Source organism: Phocoena phocoena, chromosome 20 (assembly GCF_963924675.1).
Source record: "Phocoena phocoena chromosome 20, mPhoPho1.1, whole genome shotgun sequence".
Classification (NCBI taxonomy): domain Eukaryota; kingdom Metazoa; phylum Chordata; class Mammalia; order Artiodactyla; family Phocoenidae; genus Phocoena; species Phocoena phocoena.
In genome coordinates, this window is record NC_089238.1 from 44,999,726 (window position 1) to 45,017,350 (window position 17,625).

Genomic DNA, 17,625 nt, shown 5'->3' on the forward strand with positions numbered 1-17,625 from the left:
ATACATGATCTGAAAAGAAAACTCAGAATCAACTGGTTGTCACCACTTAACTGAATTGGGTCTTAAACCATGGAGACCTTTAAAGAGAGCTGCGTCATAAATTATCCCCTGCAACACCTGGGCTCCTAGCTTTTTTCTCTTTTTGAAAGAGGTACTACTGTTGTTGAAGAAGTAGTAAATACATAACTTTTAGCATATGCTTGTATTCTGAATTGATGCTTTAGCCCACTGTCCCATTAATTACAAAAAAAAATAAAAATCATCTACCACTGCTCTTCCCCAGCATGAACTCAAATGCTGGTCGTGTGACAGGATCCTTCCCCTTCAGATGATAAACTAATAAAGAGCTTCTGCTCATGAGATCTGGAAAATGTAATGTGTAGTACCTCAAGAAACAGGCTTTTAGAAGCACTTAATTCTGAACCACATTTTCATTCTTTTCTCTGCCTGTCTGCCCTTGGTCAACTCCACTTCTGTCTCCATATTGGTGCTTACCCCTTACATACCAGTGTTCTTGCTGGAAGAAGTTACCCAATAAGCACTGAAATGGGAATCCAACTACTTTGAGTAGCTTTCTTGAAAGTAATTTCAGGGTAGAAAGAAAACCCAGGAGGTAGACAACTTAAAGAGTTTTTTTCACTTTACACCAGACTCACAGAGACATCATTTTAAATTCACTAAAATGAGACAAAGAAATGAAGATGACTGGAGATTGGAATTTTGGTATATACAAAGTAACTCATGAGAGGGGAGAAGGTAGTGACCAAACTTTCACAGAAGAAATAATTTGTACAGAGTCAGAATCTTTGCAAGAGTCAAATTTTGTCTTGGAATTTAAAATATCTATAAACGCATACATAGAAGAGGGGAACAGACTGCACTGACAGATGTCAAACTCTCGTTCTAAACCTACAATTAAAATATTCTTAACATATAGTTGGTCTGTACTAGGCAAGCTGAAGCAATGGTTAATAGGTGATACCAATTATTCAAAGCACAAGAAATTGTTTTTTTTCTAATTCCTTAGAAGTTGCCTGAAGATTCAACACCTGTGTAGCAGGGGGAGACCTAAAAATCCAGAGGTCTAGAAGGTTTCCTAAGACAATTTAGAGCAGAATTAACAAGAGGACTCTAAGGAATTGAGTGTCTCTTAAATTTGGAAATTCAGAATAATAGTGACACTTATGAATCACTACTATGTGTCAAGCACTTTGTATGCATTTGCAAAATCTTCATAATAACTACTATACAGACTAATTTCTATTTCACAGCTAAGAACCAAAGGCTTAGATAAAATAGCACAAGGGTATAGATCTAATAATAAGAGGTAGAGCTGAAATTTGGAATCTGGCTGTCTGATTTGGCCCACTGACCAGTCACAAAACTATCACTGCAGGAACTAAAAGAAAATAATAAAAATTTTCTGAACTAGAATTGCAAATAATAAAATGGCTTTCAGACCAGACCACATTACTGCTTGAAGCAGAGAACAATATTCTGATAATTTTACTAAATGAGGAGAAATTAAAATGTGGCTGGGAGATGAGATGACATTTTGTACGTGAGGTGGGGTCGAATTTGCTGAAGAAGGCCGTGAGCATCTCTAATAAGGAAGAGAAAGGGCCTTGCTAAGGTGAGTATTCTCAACAACTCGTTCAATGGTTTTGTACGTGAGGGTGACGGTCCAGTTTTTTTTTTTAATTGAAGCATAGTTGTTTTACAATATTGTGTTAATGTCTGCTGTACAACATAGTGATTCAGCTATAAATATATATACATTATTTTTTCATATTCTTTTCTATTATGTTTTATCATAGGATATTGAATATAGGCATCCGGTTTTGAAGTACAGAGGGAAGGTCTGGGAAAGGTCAGTTACAAGAGGCACCCTTGGCGGAGGGCAGCGTCCTCGCGTCACTACTGACAGGTGCAGCCCTCCACCCCCCCTTCCTTGTCCAGCCCGTACTTCGGAGGCGGGGACAGCAGCAAATAATCCTCCCTGTACCTCAGTCCTCCAAACCGAGGGCGGCCGACAACGGAGGCCCAGCCCTGCGGTGGCGCCGGGCTCCGCCCGCGAGGTCCCCGGCAGCCCGCCCAGCGGCTTGCGGCTCGCAGCGCCCAGGACGCATCGGGCCCGCGGCTACGCAGGGCCGAAACGGCTGCGGGTGGGGCGGGGCCGGCGGGGCGGCGGGTGGCAGGGCCGGCAGGGCGGCAGGGGGCGGGGCCGGCGGACTGCGGGGGGCGGGGCCGCAGGCTGTTCGCGCTCGCCGCCGAGGCTCCGTGCGGCGTAGCGCCGGCCGGGCGTCCCTGTGCAGCCTCCACCAGCCGCAGATGGGGGAGGTGGAGCCGGGCCCCGCGGGCCCGCTCGAACCGCCGGAGCCGCCCGAAGCGCCCCCGAGCCGCCGGCCGGGCGGGATCCGTGTCCTGAAGGTGAGGTGGGCGGGCGGGTTGGGGAGGGAGCGAAAGCGGGCAGAGGCCGCCCCTACCCCGCGCGGTGGCCGAGGCAGCAGGCGACCCCCACCTCGCGTCGGTCAGTCAGCCTTGCGGCTCAGTCGAACCCAGAACCCGGCTGAAGGGGCCGCGGCACCCGCGGAGGCCTCTGCAGCTGGCCCCCGCCGAGGCCGCGGCCGCCTCCGTCCCCACCGCTGCCCATCCCTGGCCGCGTGCCACCCGCCTCGCAGGCCCACGCCTTGGGGCCGGCGTCCACCCGGTCGCCGCCGCCACTCGGCTCCTTTGGGACCCCGGGGCCAGCCTCTGCCTCCCCCGGTTGCGCACGGGGCCCCAAGGCCGGCGGCTCCTGGCCCGACAGCGGAGCTGATAGTACGCAGGGCTTTCTCCCCGGACACCTGAAGACATCACCCCAGCGGGAGGATGGCGGCGGTGATTGGCCGGGCGCTGCGGTGTGCTGGGACTGCGCCGGCTGGAGTGGGCCGCCTCTGCCCTCGGAGCTTACCACCGAAGTTAAGACCCGCTTCTCGCTCCGGAGCGCGGGCCTGGAGGGAGAATCCCCGGAGGAGCTTAATCTCGGGGAATCGCTGGGCGTGCTGCAGAAGGGAGGAGGGGTTGGACAAAAAGGGGCATTCCTGCTGGCGGGAGTGGGGCTGACAATCCAGAGAGACGGTGACGGGGGAGCAGTTATGCAACAGGCAGCTAACGGGGCTTTTGGCAGGAATTGGGGGGGAGTAGGAGGAAGTGAAGGCAGATGCAGGCAAGGGGGGGAGTGGAGTCTTGAAGGTGATGACAAGAAGTTAAAATGCACAGGAATGTAGGGTGGGAAGGGGACAGTGAAGGTGGTTAAAAGGAGGGGTTGTGGGAGACACACTGGATGGAGTTTTCTACTAGCCTTCGAAATAGTTGGAGAGAAATTTTTCTGTAGGTCAGATATGTAAACTAGGTGTCCTGGAGATGGAGTGGAATTCCTTCTAAAGTTCTAGAAGAGGAATCAGCAGGCTTTAAAACTTGCCAGAGAAAAGGAAAAGAGAAAAGAAAATTTAGATTTGACGTGTTTCAAAACTACTTTGCAAAACAATGAAAATACATAATGTTTAAAAATTCATTAAGTAATAGTTGTTCTTTGGGATTGAGGGTGCGACTGTATACTCGCTACTAAGATTATACGTAGGGCATCACAAAGAAACAACAACATTGGAAAAAAATAATAGATTTGAAGCATCTGGTGAATCCATGAAACAACATAAATTAGAACTCTAAAATATAAAACTTTTTTTCTGCTGCTACCTCCCAGTCTTAATGCAGCAACTAAAGAAATAACTTTTCATAGTTTATCTCTACTTCTGCATAGACCTTATACATATTTACTTTAATCATGTTTTATATTAAATATAATTACATTATATTAAATATAATTTATATTAAAATTATATTTTAATTAAATATAATTACTCAAAGGCTTTTGGATATTTACTTAAAACTGTAAGGTCACAAAAATGTAAATTGTGAATGAACTTAATAAAGTTCTGCTGGCCTGGCTTATCAGGAAAGGGCAGGTCTGAGAGATAGGTAATGCCCTCTGGCCTAGAAGGTAAACAGCCTTGGCTATTTTTACAACTATTTTTTGGTGAAGAGAGAGTGAGTTGTGGGAGGGAAGGAATTGAGAAATGAGGATCTTTTTTGAAGGGTTCGACCTTCCTGCACTTCCAGGAAGTGGTCCAACCTACCACTGGTTCCGTGGGGTTCCAATCTGGGGACCATTAGAAAGAGTCCAGAAATTAATCTTGATTATAGTGCTGAGCTGGTGATGTGGGAGGCTAACAGTGTCTTGGACCTTTGCATCCTTGCAAATGAATGGGATCGACTATGAAGAATAGGTGCGGTGTGTTCTACAGACAGAAGTTCCCTTCAGTAGCTGAGTGGTTGAATTTTGTGTCAGGTGAAACTGGAAAGGAATATGTAAGTAGAAGACTTTCAGAATCGGGAAGAAAGCCATAGTTTCCTACATGTTCTTTTCTGAAAACCCTTTTAAAAAGGCTTACCATTCTTTTCTTTTCTGTAACTCTTCTATACTTAATACCAAATCATGAACATCATTATTGTCAAAGAGTATAGATCGTCATAAAAAGGCTAATATAGCTAAACTGGTGTAACTTTAGCCAGATTAGATCTAGGTCCACCATATGGCCTACTGGAAAATTTGATTCAAAATCTGCCCCCAGATTTATTTAGCAGATTGCTATTTATTTATTTAAACATCTTTATTAGAGTATAATTGCTTTACAATGGTGTGTCAGTTTCTGCTTTATAACAAAGTGAATCAGTTATACATATGTCCCCATATCTCCTCCCTCTTGCATCTCCCTCCCACCCTCCCTATCCCACCCCTCTAGGTGGTCACAAAACACCGAGCTGATCTCCCTGTGCTATGCAGTTGCTTCCCACTAGCTAGCTATTTTACGTTTGGTAGTGTATATATGTCTGTGCCACTCTCTCACTTTGTCCCAGCTTACCCTTTCCCCTCCCCGTATCCTCAAGTCCATTCTCTAGTAGGTCTGCATCTTTATTCCCGTCTTGCCCCTAGGTTCTTCTGACCATTTTCTTTTTTTTTTTTTTTTAGATTCCATATATATGTGTTAGCATATGGTATTTGTTTTTCTCTTTCTGACTTACTTCACTCTGTATGACAGACTCTAGGTCCATCCACCTCACTACAAATAACTCAGGTTTGTTCCTTTTTATGGCTGAGTAATATTCCATTGTATATGTGTGCCACATCTTCTTTATCCATTCATCTGTTGATGGACACTTAGGTTGCTTCCATCTCCAGGCTATTGTAAGTAGAGCTGCAGTGAACATTTTGGTACATGACTCTTTTTGAATTATGGTTTTCTCAGGGTATATGCCCAGTAATGGGATTGCTGGGTCGTATGGTAGTTCTATTTTTAGTTTTTTAAGGAACCTCCATACTGGCTGTATCAATTTACGTTCTCACCAACAGTGCAAGAGGGTTCCCTATTCTCCACAGCAAATTGCTATTTAGAATATAGTCCTTTATAACTGTAGTTGGAATATAAGTATGAGATTTTTAATACTCTTTAAGATTATTAGGAGTATCCTTGAAGCAGAAATTTCCAGATGTTTGGAAATTTGGAGAGGTTTTTTTTTCTTTTCTTTTTTACTCAGTCTGTAGAAGAAATGAAGTTATAATTAATCTAGTCAGTGGATTCTGTGAGACGTGTTTTTTCAATAATAGTTTCAGGTTTTTATCAAAATAATGTGTTTGTATGGTTTTTAAAATCAATTACTACCAAAAAGATTTTAATGAACTGAAATATTCTTCCCCTCTTTATCTCATCCACCCCTTCCAAAATATTCCTTAGCATGTATATTCCTAGAGATGAGCCCATATTCTAAAGTTTTGAATGCAGAAACATATCTCCTACTTCAGGATATTTCACAGTCTAGTAGAACTCACTGAGTATGAAGAGTTACTTCAGTAGATCCTGTTCTACCATGCATACCTTAGAGTTAGTTCATTGGGCGTTTAATAGTTTATCACCTTTGAACTGATCAGAGCCCTCATTTTTAGAGGGTTAAAAGTGTAAAACTGAAGTGGGTACTTAAATCATGGCTTACTCTGAAGATTTCGGCTTTCTAGAAATATCTTTAAGTCTTAAATGTGCTCTTTATACACTTGTTTGATGTGAGGGTGATTATAGTTATGTTCCCTTTTAGAGAAACTTGTCAATAGTTCTTATATAAGAGTAAAGGGAGGAAATAAAGTGTTCTCCATCTAGCATTTCCAGTGGAATAGTGATTCTAAAAGCTGCAAGCATCTCAGAGGACAGAAGTGACCTTTCCAACATTTACCTGATGGTTTAGGCAGTGGAGAAGGAAGCACTAGGTAATTCAGCAGTAACTAATGATAGCTAAACAGTCCATCTAGATTGTTGCCAGAAGGCTATGCTTGCTTGGTATCTAGGCCGTTAAATGCCCATTGAACAGGTTTAAGAGAATGATATCTACTAAAGTTCTAACTCAGCAGTTTATTTTCATGGGGTGGAATATATCATATAAACAGGAGATACATTCTTTGACCAACAACACATGGGTTTCAACAGTGTAAAGTTCTTAAAACTTTATGTATAGTCTTTTCTTTTTTTTGCGGTACATGGGCTTCTCACTGCTGTGGCCTCTCCCGTTTCGGAGCACAGACTCCGGACGCGCAGGCTCAGCGGCCATGGCTCACGAGCCTAGCCGCTCCACGACATGTGGGATCTTCCCGGACCGGGGCACGAACCCGTGTCCCCTGCATCGGCAGGCGGACTCTCAACCACTGCGCCACCTGGGAAGCCCTATGTATAGTCTTAAGGGAAATAGATATACACATTAAAAAATGACTGTTAAAAATCCTCACAGAAGAAAAATCATGGACGGACTAATGTAATACTTCCTGGGGTCTGCCTTGACTTTTCTAAGATTGATAAGGTTAGTGGGATATTATTTGACCTTATAAAGTTTTTTTAAAGAAACTTTTTGGTGGATGTGTGGAGTGGTGTCCACTGGCCCTCTCTTAATAGCAGTGAGCAAAATTTCTCTCCACTAAGTGCAGAATGCAGAGCTTCCTTGTATAAATGTTACTGCACTGTATAGAATACTGTTTTCAGATGGTTCAGTTGACCTTTACCAAAGATTAAAAAATAAGGAATATTTAAAATCACTGTCTAATTATGCAGTGGTTAAGATTATTTAGTGGTGCAAATATGATGGTCCCTGTGTTTATAAAATGTGCTCAAAAGCCCTTTGTTAATTCTGAGATGTTCAGCTTTGAGAAAATGCTCTTTATGAGAAGAAAGACGCCTAGTTCCCACTTGTAGCAGGGGTTTATCCTATTTATCTAAAGTTAGAATCAGTAATAATCCTCATGGTTTTGATTAGCTGTACTTAAATCCCTAAGATCTGTAAAATGATCGATTCACCTATTATCATAAATTTAAACAATGAAGCCATTCTCGATTTCTTGTTTTTCTTTTTCTCCATGCGGGGAATACCTTCTAACTTTTCCTTCCCCTTTCTTTATCATCTTCAGAGATTTAATTTTAGGCGCTACAGTTATCCTCAAATATTTAATCTCAGTAATTACAAAAATAATATTTGCTTTATTTATAGATATTTCTGTTTTCCAATGAGGAATAGTAGCAAAAGTATTTTATTTACTTTGTGGCTGATACAGAGGAAAGGTGATAGGGTTTCCTATAAAAATGGAGATTTTTTTTCCCCAAGTTTGTTCAACTTCTTGCTAAAGCTAATTAGGCTAAAGTACAGACTGGGAATAAATGTCTGTGACATCACTGAGTTCTGCATGCATCTCTGGGCCACCCAGGTGCTAAGGTACTGTACTAGGTTCTCAGTGTATAAGAGAAGAAGAAATACCAAATAAATAATTAAAAACTCATTGTGATTTACATGGGAATGGAAGCATGTTTAAGGTGAAGAAGTTCTGTGGAGGAGAGTGTAGAGTTATTACTTCTTTTTAATTAGTAGGAGAAAGCAGGGATGGGAGACATGGAAAGCTCCACAGAGAGGGTGACGTTTGAGTAATTTTGAAGAATAACTACTCAGATGGACAAGATGGAGAAGGACATTTCAGGCAAGTCACAGAATTGTGGAATAGTTGGTGTGTTCGGGGAGTTGGATATGACAAACAGAGTGAAATACAGTGGGGAGTGGCCCTAGAAAGGTGGGTCAGTGTAATTGTTTGTGGAAATAAGTTTTTTATTAATGGGAATAGAAATGGCCCATTAAAAAAAAATAGAGCAGGTAAATATTGATCTTTAGAAACTTGTTATATTGCTGTAGCAGTTGTTTTTGCTCTGAGATAATGTGACTTCACAATGTATATGCATACCTAAGTTATCAAATGCAACAGTAATTTTTCTTTTGAAACAGGATAATGGAAAGAATATTTGTGCAGTATTGTGTTGATTCTGTAGTTCCTTATTTGGGATATGAGGCAGAGGACTAGGACCCTAGAGGAACTTTCGGTTTGCATATGGAGACATACAGAAATGTTTATTGCAGCATTGTTTCCGACACTGAAAAATTAGAAACAAACTAAATGCCCTCAGCAGGAGAATGGATAAATTTCAGTGTATTCGTATAATGGAATGTTATTCAAGAGAATGAGCAGGGTGTATTAATCATAGATACATCTCTAAACCAATGTTGAATCAAACAAAAAAAATTGCAGGGTGAAACATAAGTATGTTAGGTTTTAGATAAAGTTTTAAATCATGTAAAACAATACTATATAGAGTTTATAGATATATACGTATATGGCAAACACAAAAAATACATGGGAGGACTTCCCTGGTGGCACAGTGGTTAAGAATCCGCCTGCCAATTCAGGGGACACGGGTTTGAGCCCTGGTCTGGGAAGATCCCACATGCCATGGATCATCTAAGCCCGTGAGCCACAACTACTGAGCCCACATGCCACAACTACTAAAGCCCACGCACCTAGAGCCCGTGCTCTGCAACAAGAGAAGCCACCACAATGAGAAGCCCGTGTACCGCAACGAAGAGTGGCCCCCGCTCGCCACAACTAGAGGAGGCCCATGCGCAGCAACACAGACCCAACGCAGCCAAAAATCAATCAACCAATCAATCAATAAAAATCAGAAATTAAAAAAAAATGCATGGGATGATAAACACTGTAGTAGAGTGTTTATTTCTGGGGAATGAGGGAGGTGAATGGGATTGTTTTAGGTAGTAGGTGGCTTTAGCTATATATGTAAGGATATATCATATATATGTTCTTTAGAATAATGATCTGAACTAAATATGGCAAAATATTAAAGTTTGTGAAAATTAGATAGTAGGTACACTACTGTTCTTGACATTTTTATGAAAACATAAAGAAAAAAAAAGGTCAGAAGATGACTGACAGGGACTTTCCTGGTGGTCCAGTGGTAAAGAATCGGCCTTCCAATGCAGGGGACATGGGTTTCGATCCCTGGTTGGGGAATTAAGATCCCATATGCCACGAGGCAACTAAGCCCATGCGCCTCAAACTACAGAACCCACATGCCCTGGAGCCTGTGCGCCACAATTAGAGAAAGAAAACCCGCACACTGCAATGAAGTTCCTGTGTGCCGCCACTAAGACCTGACGCAGCCAAAAATCAAAAAGTAAAAAAAAAGTAAAAGTAGAAAAAAAAAGATGATGGACAGAGACATGAACAGCTAGCAGTAAAGAGAATGAAAATTTTCAGTTTAGGGCTGGGCATGGCAGGTGCAGAAGGCTCTGTGAGAGGAGGCGGTACTGAGTCAAGTATTGGTGACTACGGAGTGGAAAGGTGGGCTGAGGACTGAATGTGTCTAATTCAGTCAGACATTTGAGCTAATGATTTCTTTTTCCTGACGTTTTTAGAGAACTATGAAACGCAATGGGAGCAGACATTGTCTGAATAGGAGAAGTAGGTTTGGTTCTCGAGAGAGAGACTGGCTGCGAGAAGATGTGAAGAGAGGCTGTGTTTACCTGTACGGAGCAGACACCGCCACGGCCACTGCAGCCAGCGCCTCCGCCACTGCCTCCTCCTCCTCCGACTTACATCTTGTCCTTTGCACAGTAGACACGCCAGCGTCAGAAATTTGTGCTGGAGAGGGAAGGGAACGTCTTTATTTGCAGCTTCATGGAGACCTGGTCAGGTGAGGTCAGAGTTTTACCACTAATTCTCCTGCAATATAAGTCACATGTGTTTCTGCTTGGAAGTGGGCTTTAAGACTTCATTCGTGCTGGAGCTGATGATGGTTATGGGGTCACTAGGCTTGAAAAAAGATTTCTCCCTGGAATGCTGACATTAGGATTCTTGAATTTAAAAACTGTCAGTTTTTAAAGGAAAAGGAAGGAAAATTTGATAATTACTTCATTTGAATTATATCATAGGTCAGATATCTAAATTTAAAATAAATTAAAAAAAAATTTTTTTAAACATTAAATTTATTTATTTTTGGCTGCATTGGGTCTTTGTTGCTGTGCGCGGGCTTTTCTCTAGTTGCAGCGAGTGGGGGCTACTCTTCGTTGCGGTACCCGGGCTTCTCAATGCAGTGGCTTCTCTTGTTGTGGAGCACGGGCTGTAGGCGCACGGGCTTCAGTAGTTGTGGCTCACAGGCTCTAGAGCACAGGCTCAGTAGTTGTGGCTTGCGGGCTTAGTTGCTCTGTGGCATGTGGGATCCTCCCGGACCAGGGCACGAACCTGTGTCCCCTGCATTGGCAGGCAGATTCTTAACCACTGCGCAGCCAGGGAAGCCCTGATTCAGCTTTTTAAAAAAAACTATTAGTTCTTTGAGTTAGACCTCAAATAAGAGCTCCTTAAGTGCCTGACCACTGACTTTCTCTCCTCCCCTTTCCCTGTAATAAATAAATGTCTCAAAACAGAATTCAAAACTGTGGATTCAGTACTGTTGAAAGTGAGAAAGGAGGCTTCCACTTACACCTAAAAATGTGGCAATGATAGTAACACCTTTAGCTGAGCTAAACATTGATATCATTTTAAAGTCTAAACAGGGGTTTATTATTATTTTCCTTAAGGATTTGGACTAATTCCTGAAAAAGTAGACTAGCACTTGAATGTTTTCCTTGTTCACCAGTTAACTACATTTCCTAAATCCATTTGTAAAACGAAAGGATCAGACTGGGTGACCCTTAGGCTTTTCTAAATCTTAACACTGATTCCGATCTAATTTTATCAGGTGGAAAGCCTTGACCTACATTATAGCTGGTAGTGATTGACGGAGTTCAAGTATTTAAACCTAAGACTTATTACTCATCTGTATACCAATGTGTGTATACATAAAAGTACTAGAAAAGTGGAGAAAACCCCACTTGAATTGACTTGCTACTACTAGTTGTGTAGTTAAGAATCCAAATGTGATACAATTTACTTTAGTGAATCTAAACTGTACTTAAAATGGAGAGTTTGTCTCTTTTTAGTCCTGTAGCCTTGATAATTTCTAATGAAATAGCTCTTTGAAAACATAATTGATTATAAAATAATGAAAACACTGTTGAACTGTGGTTTGAAGATATGAATATATTTTCTTTTTTTAAAAATTTTTAAAAATTTGTACAATTTTTAAAGGTTACACTCCATTTGCAGTTATTATAAAATATTGGCTGTATCCCCTGTGCTGTACACTACATCCTTATAGCCTGTCTGACACCCAGTAGTTTGTGCCTCCCACTACCGCCTCTACTCCCCCACCCCCCGCCCCCCTGCCCTGGCTGTGTTGCTCCTCCACCCCCCACTGGTAGCCCCTAGTTTGTTCTCTATATTTGCAAGGCTGCTTCTTTTTTGCTACATTCACTAGTTTGTTGTGTTTTTAGATTCCACATAGAAGTGCGATCATACATTATTTGAGATCCGAATATATTCTCATTGCTGGAATAGGAGCTCAAGAAGCCTCAGCCAGCCAAAGAAATGATGATATATTTTAGCTAACATTAAGTGCTTTCTTTTGCTAGTTAACGGGCTTACTGCTTTATGCACATTTTCTCATTAAATCCTCACAGTAACTCTAAGAGAGGTAGGATTATTCCTTTCCAATGAGGAAAATTGAGGCTCTTCGAGAGGTCCAGTAACTTGTTCAAGGCCAGGCAGGTACTGCCAAGCAGTTGGAATGTTGACATCATTCATGATAGATGGTGGACTTCCTTCCGAGTAAAGGCCCTCCCGGAGGGGAACTGGCACAGTGTGCCTTGCTCAGTTTCACTATTTAATCATAATTGTTTAAAGATCATTTTAGACCTCTTACTCAACGGTTAATTGCTTGAGTTCAGTCTTACGTTTATCGCATCAGAAGAATAGGTACTTTCTTTGTAATAGCCCTTCATAAGATAGTTGACAGTCTAACACAATATCTTTTTTTAATAACATTTTTTGCTGCTTAATGAAGTGTGATTTATATTCATTGTAGAAATTTTGGAAAAATGAAAAAGTATAAAGAGAAATAATTTTCATTGCTTATGCTTTTTGTAGATTATCTCACTTAATCCTCATAACAATCTTGTGAGGTAAATACTTTCCCTATTTTATAGATGAGGAAAATGAGTCTTAAAAGAGTTAATCATCTCACCTAGAATCACTTGGCTGGTAAGTGTAGAGCTGGAATTTGAACTCTGGCATTCTGACACCAGATTCCATATATTACCTCCCCCTTCCCCCGCCATGCTGACATTTTTTTTTTCCAGATCTTTTTCAAAATAAGTGTGTGTGTGTGTGTAATTTTTTAAAATTACGTATTTGGACCCACACCATATATTCAATTTTATTTACTGCTTACTTCAGTTAATTTCCTTGTATCATTAAAAATTCCTTAGATACCAGTTTTAATAACTACAGAATATTCTATTTTATGCATATACTATAACTTGTTTAAAATTTGAGAAATTATGTGCAGTAATGGTGTAGAGCTTGGATTCTGGATTGAGAGTGTGTGTGTTCAAATTGGCTGTGTTACTATGCAAGTTGCCTAACGCTTTGTCCTCAGTTTACTAATCTGTACAATGGAGGGTGATAATATTTACATTATAGAGTTATCACGAGGATTAAATAGATTATACATGTTACGAAGATTAAGTGAATTAATACTTGTAACGCTTCTTAAACTCGAATGTCCAGCTGGGGAGCTTGTTAAAATGCAGATTCTGATTCAGTGGCTCTGGGGTGGGGCCTGTGGGTCTATATTTCTATTAAGCTCCTAAGTGATGTGCTACACTTTGAGGAACAAGGAAGTAAACTTCTTAAAATGATGCCTGGACCTAGTAAGTGCTCAATAAGTGTTACCTGTTTGGGTTGTTTCAAGTCACTCAACCCTTAGAAGTAGTGTGATGACTAAACCTTTGCCCATGACTCTTTACATTGTTGATTTCCGTGAACTAGGTCCTAGAAATGGGATTACTGGCACTAAAATTACCCCATGTTTTTCCTAAATCATCCATGATTTCCTTCTTTCCTTACTCTTTTTTAATCATGGACTTGTCACTTGAATTTAACAGAGGGGTTACTAGTTTATAGAATTTTAGCACTTGAAGGAACCTAAGAGAGATGCCTACTAGCAGGGGTCTCCAACCCCTGGCACTGGGCCGCACAGCAGGAGGTAAGCAGTGAGTGAGTGAAGCTTCATCTGCTGCTCCCCATTGCTCACATTACCGCCTGAACCCCCTCCCGCTGCCCCCCACCAGCCTCCCTGCCACCGGTCCGTAGAAAAATTGTCTTCCACGAAACCGGCCCCTGGTGCCAAAAAGGCTGGAGACCACTGCCTACTAGTAAAATGAACCCAACCTACCAACCTCACCATCCACTGCCCTTTCCATCCGGAAATACATGTGGGGGCAGGGCTTTTGGTTATCACAACTACAGGGGAGGGTTACCAGCATCTAGGGTCAGCATTCAGGACAGGGAGCCTTAATGTCCTCAATGTGTGGGACCATCTTGTACAGCAAAGAATTGTCCTACCTAAAAGGCCAGTTACTTCCCCATGGGAATCACTGAAACCATTTTCTTTCGTTTTATGGATGTGAAACAGAGGCCTGGAGAGGTCAGGTCCAAAGCACATTCCTGCAGCTGCCTGGTGCTAGTGCTCTAGTTGGAACACAAGTATCCTGTCTCCCAGTCCGGTGCCCTTTACATGATACTATTTGGTCTGTCTGTTTTATTGGACTGTTAAAGTGACAGATGACTCAGTAGTGAAGCTTAGTGTAGTCATTGCCTTCTCTTTGAAAAGTTGTAAAAATATCACATGTAACAAAATGAAGTGCCCTTTGGCTCATGGTCATATTTTTACTTTTATTTTCAGTCATCAAAATGACTAAGATTTCTGTGGTTGATACACTATCTTTTAAGATAAGCTAAGAATAGATAAAATATATCTAACAGAAAATTATGCCCTCAGGATTTGGGATCCTGAGTTCTAATTCCTTTACTATCACTGACTTGCTGGGTGACCTCTTAACAAGTCACTATAGTTTTGTTTTACCATATTTTGATATTGTAAAAGTGGAATGAAAAGTCCTGTTTCAGGATACATACTGAGCTGATTAACCCTGAGGAAGGAAAAGGATTATTTTTGTTTTGTGTTTCATATTTCTGTAGTATTTTAAAGCTTTAAAAGAATGTGTTACACATTAAGTAATTTGTTTTTATTAAAACTTTGTTTTGTTTTTACATTTTAATACTTCTAAAATCAGTGTGTATCTTACAGTTGTTGGTAGGTCATAGTCTAACTGGCAGTGTTTTTTCTTTCTTAATGGTTGTTACAATGCCATCTGGTTTACTGCAGTACAGTTCTGACACTAACCACGCAGAGTTTGCACAAACTTCCTTCACAGGTTAAAGGACATTACACCTGAGACTAACACAACGTTGTTAATCAGCTATACTCCAATATAAAATAAAAATTAAACAAACAAACAAACAATTTAAAGGGCCTGGTCTCCAACAAGACCGCCCTGACTTTATGCTCTGGTTGCATTTCAGGCCAACTGGATAAAAATTTAGGGGGCTCCCATGACCCCTTCAGGTTCAATAATTCACTAGAATGTCTCACAGAACACAAGAAAGCAATATTTAAGATTACAATTTTCGTATAAAGGATACAAATCAGGACCAGCCAAATGAAGACACACATAGGGCGAGGTCTGGGAGCATCCGTGTTACCCTCCCAGCACATTAGTGTGTTCATCCATCGGGAAGCTTCGGTACAGAATTTTTATTGAGGTATTATAGGGTAGGCTTGACTGATTTAGTCATTGATCAGGTAGGTGCTTGAACTCAAATCTCCAGCCCTCCCCTCCCCCAAGGTCGGGCTCACTCCAGGCCCCAGCCCTGTCTTCACGTGGTTGGTCTTTCTGGTGACCAGCCCCCATCCTGAGTCAGCTCATTTCTTAGCATAAACCTAGGGGTTATCCAAGGGGCTCATGAATAACTAAGACACTCCCATTACTCAGGAAACTCTGAGGATTTAGAATCTACCCCACAGGAACCAGGGACCACGAAGGCTAGAAAGACTCTCATACAACAATGATGCATAAAAGTAGTCTATCTTTCAAATGATGATGTATTAGACTAATGACGTACAGTAATTTTAAAACATAACTTTTTATGTTTCTTGATGTAAGTTAACATATGAAGTGCTTTGAGCTCTCTTCTGCATACATTTTAAATCTACATTTAGAAAATAGTATTGTTTCCCTAAAGGAGGCTAGGCTTTGTAAGGAAACCGACACAGGTTCAAACCCTGATGCCATATGTACTAATTGTGTGACTCTCTGAACCTCATTTTTCTTATTTCCTAGTTTTGTAAAATGTGAGATACTTCCCAGCATAGTGTCAGGTATGGGGTAAACATTCATCGAAGTATCCTTGTTGTTTGTATCGTGATCTGTATTGTCGGTCTTCAAATTTTGCAGATTTTACCTTTATAGATGGCCAGAGATTGAGTTTTAACCTGACTTTGTTGTAGAGAATGCTGCTCTGCTTTGTTAGGGTCTTGGATACAATATGTTGGGGTTTAATAATGTATACTTTTGGGCTTCCCTGGTGGCGCAGTGGTTGAGAGTCCGCCTGCCGATGCAGGGGACATGGGTTCGTGCCCTGGTCCGGGAAGATCCCGCATGCCGCGGAGCGGCTGGGCCCGTGAGCCATGGCCGCTGAGCCTGCCCGTCCGGAGCCTGTGCTCCGCAATGGGAGAGGCCACAACAGTGAGAGGCCCGCATACCAAAAAAAAAAGAAAAATAATGTATACTTTTGCCTCCCACTATTAACTAGAATTCTTGTGAAATGATACCTGGAATGAAATGTACTCTTCTCTTACCTCTAACTTAACTGTGGGCGCTGTTCAGATTGGCTAAGAGCTGCAAACACTGTTGATAGCATTACTGTATTGGTTGGCTGGTTTGGAGAAAAATAACCATATGCACATATATTCAGATTTACAAGGACTATTGTAGCTCCTTGAAGCATTAGAAGCAAACTAAAACTGTTAACAATAGTCATATTGTCTCTTCTTAAAGCGCAGTGGAAGTATTTCAAATGCTGAATGGAACCTTTCTTTGCTAACATACTCTCTCCTACACCTGTTTTGCAGTATATATATTTCCTTTGATTTGTGAGAGATTTAACACACAGCTAATTAGCAGCCTGTTAAACTTTTGGAACTTTGAAACACAAAATTGATCCGTAAGCATATTATAGCATTTCCCTCCCCCATACTCTACTCTCTTAAGCAGATGAGTTTAATGAGTAAATGGAATTAGTCCCTCGTTTTACTTGTTTTTGCAGTTCTTGAACTATTTCTTGTTTGCTCATTTATGCTAAATTAATAAGAGCAGATGTTGAGATTCTCTTGATTTTTTTTTTCCCCGTCCCACCAGGGAGAATACTTTCTTTAGGTGGAAATATATAAAGAGGTTTTCCAAAATCTACAGAGCCTTTTTAGACCAGGACATTTGATCAGGTAAAATATGTCAGAATTAGGATATTTCCATTTCTCCTGGCTTTCCAGAGAGAAATAGGAAAATTGAGTCAATGAGCTTTAGCCTGAAAGTATTGATAATGTTTCTTGGTCTTGAATATGTCATCATTATATGGAATTATATTTAAATACATTGATCTCTGTATCCAAAAATAATAGCAGTGTTCACGTAGAATTTGTATTATATTAGCAAGGTGTCTTAAATACCTGAAAGAGCCCTGAATTTTAAAAGATGCTGAAGATCATCTGGCCCAACTTGTTTCTTAGAGGAGACTCGTCTAAAGTGTCCGTGACAGAGGGCTCTCTAGCTCTCTGTGAACTATTTTGAGAGGTAGTCTGTTTCGTTATTGGGCTTCTCTAATCATTAAGGTTTTTCCTCATTTTTTAATCAACTCTACCTGTGCAACTTCTCCTTGGTCCTAGTCCTATTCTTTGGAGCAATCTAGATAGAGTAAGTCTAATCCTTCTTGACATTGGAAGGTAGAGAGGGCTCTTTATGCCCTTGGTCACCTTGTCTTCAAGTTAATCCTTCAGTCAGTCTTCCTATTACATGGCTAATTGACCCGTCCAGGATATAGTTTATTAGAAGTCTCTCTTAAAATGCATCCTTCTTAGAAGAATTCTACCATTGTACTGG

The 17,625-nt window shown here is 41.2% G+C and overlaps 1 protein-coding gene across 2 annotated transcripts in view; it reads left to right on the top strand.

The window, feature by feature from the left end:
- The first annotated feature begins 2,331 nt into the window (after positions 1 to 2,331).
- PHLPP2 (PH domain and leucine rich repeat protein phosphatase 2) overlaps positions 2,332 to 17,625 on the top strand; it is a 68,905-nt gene continuing 53,611 nt past the window's right edge. Inside the window, exons 1-2 of one of the 2 annotated variants that reach the window (XM_065898624.1) lie at positions 2,332 to 2,430; positions 9,886 to 10,163. In XM_065898624.1, coding sequence (XP_065754696.1) covers positions 2,332 to 2,430; positions 9,886 to 10,163 — 377 coding nt within the window. Of the gene's footprint in view, positions 2,431 to 9,885; positions 10,164 to 17,625 lie in introns of those variants that run through there. The other variant, XM_065898625.1, reaches the window with a different exon arrangement.